Source organism: Myotis nattereri (genome assembly GCF_964212035.1).
Source record: "Myotis nattereri genome assembly, chromosome: 19".
In the NCBI taxonomy this organism is placed as follows: Eukaryota; Metazoa; Chordata; class Mammalia; order Chiroptera; family Vespertilionidae; genus Myotis; species Myotis nattereri.
Genome location: NC_138095.1, coordinates 4155773 through 4168778, shown reverse-complemented (window position 1 = coordinate 4168778; position 13006 = coordinate 4155773). Strand labels below are relative to the sequence as shown.

At 53.5% G+C, this 13006-nt stretch overlaps 1 protein-coding gene across 1 annotated transcript; it reads right to left on the bottom strand.

Moving 5' to 3' along the window:
* Positions 1 to 518: 518 nt before the first annotated feature.
* Positions 519 to 12438, bottom strand: LOC308534851 (protein CUSTOS). The gene is made up of 6 exons (XM_081113441.1): positions 12281 to 12438; positions 8130 to 8172; positions 7854 to 7952; positions 4177 to 4250; positions 2292 to 2382; positions 519 to 1825 (listed from the first exon to the last, which is right to left on the bottom strand). Exons 1-6 carry the CDS (start codon positions 12423 to 12425, stop codon positions 1474 to 1476), a joined length of 804 nt encoding a protein of 267 aa, XP_080969567.1. The 5' UTR covers positions 12426 to 12438; the 3' UTR covers positions 519 to 1473.
* Between the last annotated feature and the right edge of the window lie 568 nt (positions 12439 to 13006).

Genomic DNA, 13006 nt, shown 5'->3' with positions numbered 1-13006 from the left:
CCCCAAGGCTAGGAAGTGTCCTCGCTCCTGTGGAGCCTTGCAACTTTGTGCCTGGTGCTAAGTCCTGGGGCAGCGGCTCCTCTGGCCTCTGGGGCCCTGCAAACCCTCCTCTGGTTTGGAGGAGAAGCTGCTGAGCTCAGAAGGCAGCAAGGCCTGAGCAGCTGGCAGAACAGAGGTGCCCAGAGGGAGAAGGGAGAGATGAGACCAGCAGAGAGGAGTCACCTGTGTGGACAAGCCTGAGGCCTGGAAGCCTGGGGCCTGAGGGATGAGGCGGTCCAGGCAGACGCAGCCCCGAAGAGCCCGAGTACCACCCGAGGAACAAGGCGCCGTATCACCGGGCTCCTGCGACCCCCCCTCCGAGGCTGCTGCGAGCACCGGGCCCTTTAGACCAGCAGTCGCCAACCTTTCGGACCTCACGGACCACCAGTTGGCGACGCTGCTTTAGACCACCTCCGTCCTGGGACCGTGAAGAGCTGCATCCCCTGCAGCTGGCAGCCAGCTAAAGACGAGCCTGTACATTATTTAACTTTTAATAAAGTAAATGAGGAACATACTGGAACCTTCTTGCTTGTCTCCCACCGCCCAGTGGGTTGGGCAGGCAGAGGGAGGCGCAGGTGGGCCAGGAGCTGGAGATGGGTTCAGCACACGCAGACTCTCGGGGGCCACCTGTCATTCTTGCTCTGCCGAATCTACGCGACGGTGCCATTAGTTTACCTTAACCTTGGCCTTCTGCTCCGTGAATAGGCCTCATGCATGAAGCCCAGTCCACAAGGCCTGTGGCACTTCCGTAGCCTGCAGCCGGGGCAGGGACCCTCCTGTGTGGTGCTGATTTAAAATGTCTCATCAGCATTCAGCACTGCTGGAGGCAGCACCCAATCACTTAGTTCCGTGCTGGATCTGACCCTTAATTTTCGATAATCTGGTTGGGATATGATCGTGTGTGGTGTGTTCACAAATGTAGAGAAAGTTCTGGAAAATGAGGGGGGAATCTCTCCTTCTTTTTCAGACAATGTTATATCCAGTCACAGGACATAGGGGAGAAGCACAAACTCTTTGGGCCTTGACACCTCAGGGACCTCTTCCCTCATTTTCTTAAGACTGTCTCCCACTCCAGGCTGAGGAGGTGGGTGAGTCTCCCTTCACTCACCTCCTCCGACAGCCCTGGGGAGATGGAAGCGTCACCGCTCGGCTATCAGCCTTGACTAGCTGGAAGGCTCCTTCTTCCGAGACCACGGAACGTTCTGGTACCACAGGTCTGCCCCAGCCCCAGTGGGAGCACAGGAGGGCAGGCCTTGCTTAGGCTTCTCACTCTACAGCCAAGGCTTTGCCCCGACTCTTGGGCAAGCCCCGTTCATGGGCAGAGTCTGGACTTACAGCCAAGTCCCTGAACGTGGAGAGGGAGGCAGCGCCTGGAAATGCCCCGCCCCAGTGGCACCTCATCCCTGGGGCTAGCTGGGCCCGCCCGGCACCTGGTCAGTGTGCAGGCGAGGCTGCTGCGCTCTTCGATGGTGGGAACAGGGAGGCCTCAATGGCCCTCTTTGCCTTTTTCTTCCTTTTCTTCTTTTTGGTTCCAAGGGACACAAGGTCTCCGTTGAGCTTGGCTGACTCCTTTCCCTGCTTCCCGGCTGTGGCCTTGCTTGTGATGGTGGTGGCTGTGGTCAAGTCTGTGCTGGCCTCCTTGGCTTTCTTTTTCAACTTCCTTTTCTTCTTCTTTGCTTCTTTTTCCACCTTGACAGGACCATGGATGGCGGACTCCTGCAGAATGGCAGAGGCTGACACAGCTGCCTCCTGGCACCGCTGCCACTCCTCATCACTGTCCTCACTGCTGCAGGGAGAGGGCAGTCTGGGTCAGCTGGGGCTGGGACTGAGCCCGAAGCTGCCCCAGAAAGCGCCCATGGGGGTGGGCGGCAGGTAGAGAGCTCCGGCGCTCGGGAGTGAGGCAGACCTGGGTTCCAATACTGCTTCTCCGCTTCCCGGCTATGTGAGCTCATTCAATAACCTCTCTGACCCTCAGTGTCTTCATCTATAAAATGGGGATCTTCACTGAGCCCAGGCCTCACTAGGATGTCCAAGGAGTGAGGCGTCTGGCACAAGATGGGTGCTCAAACGCAGTAATCCTCCAAAGCCAGCCCTGCTGAGTGTCTCCCCCACAGAGGGTACTATTTCTCAAGCTGCCTGACGGCTCCTCCTTGGCTGGGACCGCACCCATCTGCCTGGCTACCCTCAGACACTGGCCAACACGGAAAACGGGCAAAACCGAGGGGGCTTGAGGAGAGGATGTGCGATCTCACCTGGAGCGGGAAGCCAGTCGCTTTCGGCGGGGCTGGGGAGCAGCTGTCTCCTCAGGGCCTTCGGGGACGGAGGTGAAGAAGAGGCGGAAGCCTAAACCCCAAAGGGGCAGAGTCAGCACTGCCAGGGCCACCTCTCCTCCAGGCGCCAAGGGTGCCCTGCCTCTGCACTCAGGGAGCACCTAGTCTAGAGGCAAAGACCCAGGAATCGCTCCCGTCTAAGCACAAAAGGACGCCAATGTGTGGAGGGGCCTGCTGACGACGCTGGAGCCAGAGGACGGGGTGCTGAGGCGCCAGTGGCCAAGCAGGCCAGCACGCCCTCAGCGGCGTTTGGGACTCAGCAGTTGAGCCTCCCACCTAAGGCAGCTTCCACAGTGGCAATGAGCCTGACAAGGGACAGACAGCCTCGGACGGGAGGCTGTGCAGTGTGGTGGTGGGAGCTCTGCTCAGGGTTAGACAGGCGTGGTCACCTCAGGCAAGGGCCTTCATTCCCGAGAGCCTCAGCCATCCTTACAGTCCCCCCGTAAGGGGGTCAAAGGGGGTATCATCATACCTGCCTCAGAGCAGATGCACGGACGACAGAGGGTAATACACCAAAGCTATTTCCTAGCTCCAGACATAGGGTAGGTGCTTACTGAATGACAACTGATATTAACAGTACTAGAGGCCTGATGCACAAAATTCGTGGCCGGCAATGAGAGCTGATTGGGGCCTTCCAGCTGCCAGCAGAGGCCTTCCTTCGTTCTGCACCACCCCCTGGTGGTCAGCGCACGTCATAGCGAGCGATCGAACTCCGGGTCTCCCAGTAGAACTCCCGAGGGGACACTTTGCATACTAGCCTTTTATATAGAGACTAGGGGCCCGGTGCACGAAATTCGTGCACTGGGTGTGTGTGTGTGGGGGGGAGTGTCCCTCAGCCCAGCCTGCCCCCTCTCACATACTGGGAGCCCTCAGGCGTTGACCCCCATCACCCTCCGATCGCCTGATCGGCCCCTTGCCCAGGCCTGACGCCTCCGCCAGAGGTGTCAGGCTTGGACAGGGGACCCCCATCTCCCCCCGATCACTGGCTCTGGCCCCCGCCCAGGCCTGAGGCCTCTGGCCCAGGAATCATGCCTGGGCAGGGGACTCCCATCTCCCTCTGATCGCTTGCTCCACCCCCCGCCCAAGCCTGACGCCTCTGACCCAGGCTTCAGGCCTGGGCAAGGGAACCATCATATCCCCCCAGTCCCCGGCTCCGCCCCCCACCCAGGCCTGATGCCTCAGCCAGAGGAGTTGACCCTCATCACCCTCCGATCACCAATCACCGGATCGGCCCCTTGACCAGGCCTGAGGCCTCCGGCAGAGGTGTCAGGTCTGGGCAGGGGACCCCCAGCTCCCCGCAGTTGCAGGCTCCGCCCCTGCCCAGGCCTAACGCCTCTGGCCTAGGCGTCCGGCCCAGGCAGCGGGGACCTGCAGTGGCAGCGGGGGGCGCCGCGATTGTGGGCTGCGCTTTGGGCCCAGGCAAGGGACCCCTAGCTCCTGGGACTGCCAGCTTCGACCGTGCCCAGCTCCCATCACTGGCTCCACCCCTACTTCCTGCTATCACTGGCCAGGGCGGCAAAGGCGCCTGATTCTCCGATCATGGCTGGGGGGCAGGGCAAAGGCGGCCTTTGCCCTGCCCCCCAGCTCTTAGCTCCCCCCTGGATTTCCAATCACTGTCAGTGGCAGGGGGCTTCTTCCTGCTTTCCCTTTCGCCTCCCTGCATTGTGCCTACATATGCAAATTAGCCACCATCTTTGTTGGCAGTTAACTTGCATATAGCCCTGATTAGCCAATGAAAAAGGTATCGCCGTACGCCAATTACCATTTTTCTCTTTTATTAGTGTAGATATGGAAGATGACTACTCACCATCATCCTCCAGGGTGGCTTTCTGTACCTCCGCCTTTGTTGGTCCCTTCACAGCTTCTGAGATGGTAATGGAGCTAAGGGAAGATGAGATGGTTGATTTAGGACGAAATTTTGGGTACCAACAAAATCTTTTTCAAAAAATTAACACCATTTTTTTTAAGTGTAGGGGATGGGGCATGCGGTCTTAAATGCAAAAGCAGACAGCACACTGGCCTGAAGAAAGCTAACACCCACAGCTATAACCTGCTGAGCAGCTGCTGCCACTCAAACTGCAGGGCTTCATTTGTTTAAGCCCCACTTTATCCCAGAAAATGCTGAGGATTTTTAAAATACTCATAGCACAGCCCTAACTGGTTTGGCTCAGTGGATAGAGCGTCGGCCTGCGGACTGAAGGGTCCCAGGTTTGATTCCAGTCAAGGGCATGTACCTTGGTTGCGGGCACATTCCCAGTTGGGGGCATGCAGGAGGCAGCTGATCGATGTTTCTCTCTCATCGATGTTTCTAACTCTCTATCCCTCTCCCTTCCTCTCTGTAAAAAAATCAAAGTATATTTTAAAAAAAGATACTCAAGGCACAACAAAATAAATACAATTTCAAACAGGGCTAAGAGAAAATAAATGCCGGAGAGACAGACATAGTCAAAGTGTAGTGAGGAAGTCCTATAACACTTGCTTTTTGGTGTCCTTTTCAATTTTAATTTAAAAAAATTTTTGAGATAACTATAGATTGACAAGCAGTTCCAAGAAGTAATACAGAGAGATTCCATATACTCTTGTTTTTGTTTGTTAATCCTCACCAGAAGATATTTTTTCCATTGATATTTATTTTTTAAAAAAAAGTATATTTTATTGATTTTTTACAGAGAGGGAGAGTTTTTTATAGAGTTAGAAACATCGATCAGCTGCCTCCTGCACACCCCCCACTGGGTATATGCCCCCAACCAAGGTACATGCCCTTGACTGGAATCGAACCTGGGACCCTTGAGTCCGCAGGCCGACACTCTATCCACTGAGCCAAACCAGTTAGGGCTCCATTGATATTTAGAGAGTGGAAGGGAGGGGGAGAAAAGAGGAGAAAGGAGGAGAGAGGAGGAAGAGAAAGGGAGAGGGGGAGAGGGAGAGGGAGAGGGAGAGGGAGAGGGAGAGGGAGAGGGAGGGAGAGAGAGAGAAACATCAATGTGAGAGAGTCACACTGATTGGCTGCCTCCTGCATAAGCCCTGACCAGGGCTGGGGATAGAACCTGCAACCCAGGTATGTGCCCTTGACCAGGAATCAAAACCATGACCCTTCAGTGCTCAGTCCGGTACACTAACCACTTACCAACATTGGCCAGGGCAAGATTCCATATACTCTTCATCCAGTTTCTCCCTATGGTAACATTGTGAGTAACTGCAGTTCAATATCACAACCAAGAAACTGACATTGATACAATCCACTGGCCTTATTTAGACTTCAGAGACCTGGGTTTTGAATCCTGGCTTTATTAGTTGTGTCCCTTTTGGCGAGTGACTTCATCTCTCTGAGCCTGTTACCCATCTGTGCACTGGGAGCCCCTACCTCTTTGGATTGCCACAGGAGCAAATGAGATAATGGATATCAAGCCCTTAGCACAGAGCCTGGCCACAAGCAGCAACTCAGTGAATGGTACATGTGATGACGATTACTGTCATCATGATAAGCAGTAAGTTCCATGGGCCCTCTACCAAAAATAAACCCTCTCTCCAGAAGCAGAGCAGGGAGAGCTGGAGACCAGGACGCCTGTCTCTGGTGATGCTGACAGAGGTCACTGTGCCCTATGGAGAACAACGCTCTCAGCACGTCCTCTCAGCAGACACAGCAGCGTGCCGGGTGCTTGCTCCTAACTGCCTTCCGCACATGCCAAAGGCATCCCCAGGAAGTCAGCCGGGAAGAGGAACTGGAGACGATGCCACCCATGCCTGACTGGTCCAGCATCTTAACAAAATGGTTCGATGTTGGTCCCTTGGAATATTTGGCAATGTCTGGCCACATTTTTGGTTGTAATAACTGCTGGGGGGAATGCTACAAGGACCTAGTGGGTAGAGGCCAGGCATGTTGTTGACCGCCCTACAATGCACAGAACAGTCCCACAAACAAGAACCATCCAGTCCAAACGTTAATACTGCCAAGGCTGAGAAAACCTGATCTCACACAAGGGACAAACAAAAACTCCGCAGGGAATATTCTGATGCTGCTTGCCCAGCATCTGCTGGGTTTCCCCTGGGGCTTTCCAGAGCGCCAGGTGGTCATTGAATACCCTGAAGCCAACCAGTCACAAGGAAATGCTGCTTTCACTGGCTGAAGTGCCAAATGACCTTCCTAAACACGTTTCCCACGTTCTCGAGTTTGGGACTGGCCCTGTGTCATGGTGGTTCAGGTTGCCCAGAAGAGCAGTTGGTTTACACTTGGGAGGGCTCACTTGTCCTTTTTGGTACCTCCTTCGAAGTGAAGGACTCTGGCTTGAACATCCTCACCTCCCTTTCAAAACCTGCTCTGTCAATCAGGAGTGGATCTAGACCAGCGCAACCAGAAGCATGTCCCATGCTACATTATCAGTCGTCCACCAAATGAAGGCACTGTAGCCAAATGAGTCTAGAAACTCCTGGGCTGAACAAAGTTACACAGGTCGGTTTACTGCAAGGGCACACGGGGGTATGCAGACTTCTTTGTTGTTAGATCCTTTTTTCTAGTCACACTTTGGACTAGTATTCCTTGGTGCCTATTTTTAAAATGCTGACCTAGATCTTTATAAATTATATTCTCAAATGTAAGACAGAGAACTGGCACAGTGCCTGACATACGGAAAGGGCCCACACAGTAATTCTGTCTGTCCCTTGCCCTTTTGTGAATGGGCTCTTGCTTCTGTGGTGCTTCTTGTCCCATGGGAGCAGGACAACACAGAGCTTAAGAGCAAGGCCCTAGCTCAGCCGTGGGCAAACTACGGTCCATGGGCCGGATCCGGCCAGTTTGAAATGAATAAAACTATTGAAAAAAAAGACTATTGAAAAAAAAAAAAAAAGACTTTTATGTAATGATGTTTACTTTGAATTTATATTAGTTCACACAAACACTCCATCCATGCTTTTGTTCTGGCCCTCCGGTCCAGTTTAAGAACCCATTGTGGCCCTCGAGTCAAAAAGTTTGCCTACCCCTGCCCTAGCTGGTTTGGCTCAGTGGACAGTGTCAGCCTGCAGACTGAAAGGTCCCAGGTTTGATTCTGGTCAAGGGCACATGCTGGGTTGCAGGCTTGATTCCCAGCAGGGGGTGTGCAGGAGGCAGCCAATCAATGATTCTCTCTCATCATTGATGTTTCTCTCTCTCTCTCTCTGAAATCAATAAAAATATATTAAAAAAAAAAAAAAAGCAAGGCCTTTGGAGTCAAACACACCTGGGTTTGAGTCCCAGATCTGTTCCTTCCTCTCTGTGACTCCAGCAAATGCTGCTTCTCACAAAGAGCCTCTGTCTCCTCACCTAGAGAATGCCAGGATCTGCGTGGCCAGGTGGTTCTGAATGCAATGAGGTGACGTATGCCACGCACTGGCCACAGGGCCGACTTGCGCACGGTGAGCTCCCAGCCAATAGGAGCCCTTACTGTTCCTGTGACTGGGGGGGGGGGGGGGGGGGGGGTGCGGGGGGAGAGAAGGTATGCTTTGGGTTACCTGTCCAGCAGGTCTCCCAGCTTCTTGGCTACGTAGGCTCGGAATTCGGGGGTGGTCTGAAGCTCATTGCCATCTTGTTCGTGCTCATCCACCTTATGCCTACAACACACACAGAAGGACCTCACTTTCTGTCAGCTCAGAAGCTGCCCCCATGCGGGCAGGGACTACATGTGTCTCATTCACCCTGTTATCCCATGACTTAACCCAGCACTGACATATTGCAGGGGAAATATTTGTTAAATGAATGTATGAACCTGAACCCAAAGTGTGCAGTACCTGAGGCTTGGCTGGGTAGTTGGTAACTGATTATTTGCAGCATCTGTGGAAATAATGAAAATTGAGGTATTTAAAGAGGAAATGACAATAACAACATCTGTTGTATGCCACACATGATTTTAAGTGATTTACTTAAGTGACTTTATTTTTATTTTATTTATTTTTACTCCTCACCTGAGGATATTTTTCCATTAATTTTTAGAGAGAATGGAAGGGAGAGAAGTAGAGATAAACATGTCAATTGGTGGAGGCAGAGGCATGTGCCCTTGACTGGAATTGAACCCGAGACCCCTTCAGTCCGCCGGCCGACCCTCTATCCACGGAGCCAAACCAGCTAAGGCAAAAGCAGGGGTTTTATTTATTTATTTAATTTTAGAATATATTTTTATTGATTTCAGAGAGGAAGGGAGAGGTAGAGATAGAAGCATCAATGATGAAAGAGAATCACTGATCGGTTGCCTTCTGCACACCCCACACTGGGGATCAAGCCCAAAACCTAGGTATGTGCCCTGACCGGGAATTGAACCGTGACCTCCTGGTTTACCAGTATAGGTCAACGTTTAACCACTGAGCCATGCCAGCCAGGCAAAAGTAGGTTTTAAACCATGCTTTACCGTGGCCTGCTCTGGCAGTCTGTATAGCTTGGATCCCTTCTCAGAATGTTTTAAATGAATAAAATAAAACACATAGGCCCTAGCAGGTTTGGCTCAGTGGTTAAAGCCTCGGCCTGTGAACTGAAGGGTCCCAGGTCCAATTCCGGTCAAGGGCACATGCCCAGGTTGCTGGCTACATTCCTAATAGGGGGTGTGCAGAAGGCAGCTGATCAATGATTCTCTCTCATCACTGATGTTTCTATCTCTCTCTCCCTTCTCCCTTCCTCTCTGAAATCAATAAAAATATATTAACACACACACACACACACACAGGATTACAAAAAACACACAATTATGTTGAAATTCAGTTACCATTAACAGTAAAAAACCAAACCTGGCATACTATTATGTGTGCTTCCTTTTTAATACATTAAACAAGATCTAGAGATTCTTTTAAATATATATCTACACTAATAAAAGAGAAAAATGGTAATTGGCGTACAGCGATACCTTTTTCATTGGCTAATCAGGGCTATATGCAAATTAACTGCCAACTAAGATTGGCAGTTAACTGCCAACTAAGATTGGCAGTTAACTGCCAACAAGATGGCGGCTAATTTGCATATGTAGGCACAATGCAGGGAGGCGAAAGGGAAAGCAGGAAGAAGCCCCCTGCCACTGACAGTGATCGGAAACCTAGGGGGGAGCTAAGAGCTGGGGGGCAGGGCAAAGGCGGCCCTGGGGCCGCCTTTGCCCTGCCCCCCAGCCATGATCGGAGAATCAGGCACCTTTGCTGCCCTGGCCAGTGATAGCAGGAAGTAGGGGTGGAGCCAGTGATGGGAGCTGGGCACGGTCGAAGCTGGCAGTCCCAGGAGCTAGGGGTCCCTTGCCTGGGCCCAAAGCGCAGCCCACAATCGCGGCGCCCCCCGCTGCCACTGCAGGTCCCCGCTGCCTGGGCCGGACGCCTAGGCCAGAGGCGTTAGGCCTGGGCAGGGGCGGAGCCTGCAACCGCGGGGAGCTGGGGGTCCCCTGCCCAGACCTGACACCTCTGCCGGAGGCCTCAGGCCTGGTCAAGGGGCCGATCCGGTGATTGGTGATCGGAGGGTGATGAGGGTCAACTCCTCTGGCTGAGGCATCAGGCCTGGGTGGGGGGCGGAGCCGGGGATTGGGGGGATATGATGGTTCCCTTGCCCAGGCCTGAAGCCTGGGTCAGAGGCGTCAGGCTTGGGCGGGGGGTGGAGCAAGAGATCAGAGGGAGATGGGAGTCCCCTGCCCAGGCATGATTCCTGGGCCAGAGGCCTCAGGCTTGGGCGGGGGCCAGAGCCAGTGATCGGGGGGAGATGGGGGTCCCCTGTCCAAGCCTGACACCTCTGGCGGAGGCGTCAGGCCTGGGCAAGGGGCCGATCAGGCGATCGGAGAGTGATGGGGGTCAATGCCTGAGGGCTCCCAGTATGTGAGAGGGGGCAGGCTGGGCTGAGGGACACTCTCCCCCCCACACACACACACACACCCAGTGCACGAATTTCGTGCACCCGGCCCCTAGTGTATATATATATATACACACACACACACACACACACACACACTAGAGGCCCGGTGCACAAAAATTTGTGCACTCGGTGGGGGAAGGGGGGATACCTCAGCCCAGCCTGTGCCCTCTCGCAGTCTGGGACCCCTCAGGGGATGACCACCTGCTGGCTTAGGCCCGCTCCCCGGGGGATTGGGCCTAAGATGGCAATCAGACATCCCTCTGGCAGCCCGGCAGCCCTCGGGGGATGTCCACTTGCCAGCGGGGAGCAGGCCTAAACTGCAGTCGGACATCCTTAGCACTGCTGAGGCAGGAGAGGCTCCCACCACCACCGCTGTACTGGCAGCCATCAGCCTGACTTGTGGCTGAGCAGAGCTCCCCCATGTGGGAGCTCACTGACCACCAGAGGGCAGCTCCTGCATTGAGAGTCTGCCCCCTGGTGGTCAGTGTGTGTCATAGTGACACAGTCTTTCTACTGTTAGGGTCAGTTTTCATATTACCCTTTTACTATATAGTATAGAGGCCTGGTGCATGGGTGGGGGCCGGCTGGTTTGCCCTGAAGGGTGTCCCAGATCAGGGTGGGGGTTCTGCTTGGGTGCCTAGCCAGCCTGGATGAGGGGCTGATGGCTGTTTGCAGCTGGTCACACCCCCTTCAGGGTGGGGGTCCCCACTGGGGTGCCTGGCCAGTCTGGGTGAGGGGCTGAGGGCCGTTTTCAGGCTGGCGGGTGACTGAAGCTCCCAACCTCTCCTTTTTTATTTTTTTATTCTGGGATTTATTTACCTTCTATGGCTGTCACTGGAGCTGAGAGCCAGCTATAGCTCTGAGGCTCGGCTCCAGTTCTGAGACCTCGGCTGCTGAAAGCAGGTATCTGGGTTTGTTTGGGTTCTATAATTTTAACACTGTTGCGGTCCTGCTAGCTCCAGCTCTGACAGGTGAAAGCAGGTTTCTGGGGATTGTTTAACTTCTATAATTGCAACATAGTTGCTTAGAGTGCAAGCTCAGAGGCCGGCAGTGGCAGGCGGGGAACCTTGGCTTCCTCCATCACTGGAGCAAGCAAGCCTCCTGTTCACTTCAGCTGCCTGGCTGCCGGCCGCCATCTTGGTTGGCAGTTAATTTGCATATCTCACTGATTAGCAAATGGGAAGGGTAGCAAAGTTAGTTAATTACCATGTTTCTCTACTATTAAATAGGATATATTTTTTTTATTGATTTCAGAGAGGGAAGGGAGAGATAGAAATATCAATGATGATGGGCTGCCTCCAGCACGCCCCCTACTGGGGATCAGTCCGCAACCCCCCATGTGCCCTGACGGGAATCCAACTGTGACCTCCTGGTTCATGGGTGGAAGATCAACCACTGAGCCCCGCCACCTAGGCTAGAGATTCTTTAGCTCTAGGGTCTAAAAATTATTGTAACTTTAAAGTAGGAATGAATGTAAGTTATTTTTTCCAACATTTATCGGCAACGATTGTAATGAGCTATGAAAATCTGTGACTTTCGACAGGAAAAAGTAACAGGTACTGTCAAAGCTACTGTGGCTTGTTGCTCACAGGAAAGATAGGAAGGGATGCTAAATTTCAAAGAGGTTAATGAAAGTAAAGACGAAATGCCTTCCCCATCCCAAATCCATGCACCTCTGGATTGTGATCAGGTAGCTCCAAGGTGAGCTTTGGACTTTTCCCGCGACACCAGGGCGTCGCGGTCAGAGCTGTGTGTTGGACAGGCTCCCCGGCAGCCCCGGGGCGTGGAAGTGCGCTGCAGGCGGAGGAAGGGTGGGTGCGAGTCCAGAAAGCGCCTGCCGCAGTCATTTCGGGGCGGCGGCGGCTCCCGGTGTGACGCCCAAGGAAGCTGAGTCCAGAGGCATTCGGGTGCCTCAGTTTCCCCTAATGGGACCATGAAACGACCCACAACCAGTGCCTGGAGCTCTCGGAAGAAGTCGAGTCCCGAAGTCTCGTTCCCACCAGCCCCCCTCTCGGCCCCGGGGAAGAGCCTACGCCCTCCGGCCAGACGGCTCGAGCCCAGCCCCTACCGGCTCTTTTCTTCTCCGGGCCTCTCGGGCGCTGCCCCACGCCCCAGGCCGGCACCGCCGCCTCGCGGCACCGCGCCAGCTCCTCGGCATCGCTGCCGCCGCTGCTGCTCTCCGCATCGCTGATGGAACCTCTGGGCGCCGTCATCTTGAACCACCGCAAAGGGTTGTGGGAGCGCCTCCAACAGGGTTACCGCTCCACGACCCCGCGGGAGAGCGGCGACGGGCGCGGCATTGTGGGGATTGTAGTTCTCAGACGCAGGCTGCCGATGGCCATTGATTTGTTGTGGGAGTTTCCACAAACGTAAGAGTTTAGAAGTGCCAAAGAAATCAACTGCTCCATCCTTTAATTGATGAGGAAAAGGAGACAGAGGGGGGAAATTGCCTAAGGTCATACAGGGGTTAATGACAAAACCAGGGTTAATCCCCAGGGTTTCTTTCAATTTAGTTTCATTTTTATTCATTTATTCCAGGAATTCTGAAATCCACCTGAGAATCAGAAACAACTTAGAAAACCTGTTAAAATGCAGCCCGGCCGGCGTGGCTCAATGGTTGAGCATCAACCTATGAACCAGGAAGTCATGGTTTGATTCCCGGTTAGGGCACATGCCTGGGTGGCAGGCTCCATCTCCTGTGTGAGGCCTGTAGGAGGCAGCCGATCAAGGATTCTTTTTTTTTTTTTTTTTTAATATATTTTATTGATTTTTTACAGAGAGGGAGAGAGATAGA

What these genes read in the sequence shown, in the direction of transcription:
- LOC308534851 (XM_081113441.1), bottom strand. Translation starts at nt 12,425, where the DNA reads ATGACGGCGCCCAGAGGTTCCATCAGCGATGCGGAGAGCAGCAGCGGC. An exon ending in CCCGGAGAAGAAAAGAGCCG is followed by an intron (nt 8,173 to 12,280) that starts GTAGGGGCTGGG and finishes TTATTTCCACAG; the next exon opens with ATGCTGCAAATAATCAGTTA. An exon ending in CTGGGAGACCTGCTGGACAG is followed by an intron (nt 4,251 to 7,853) that starts GTAACCCAAAGC and finishes ATCTTCCCTTAG; the next exon opens with CTCCATTACCATCTCAGAAG.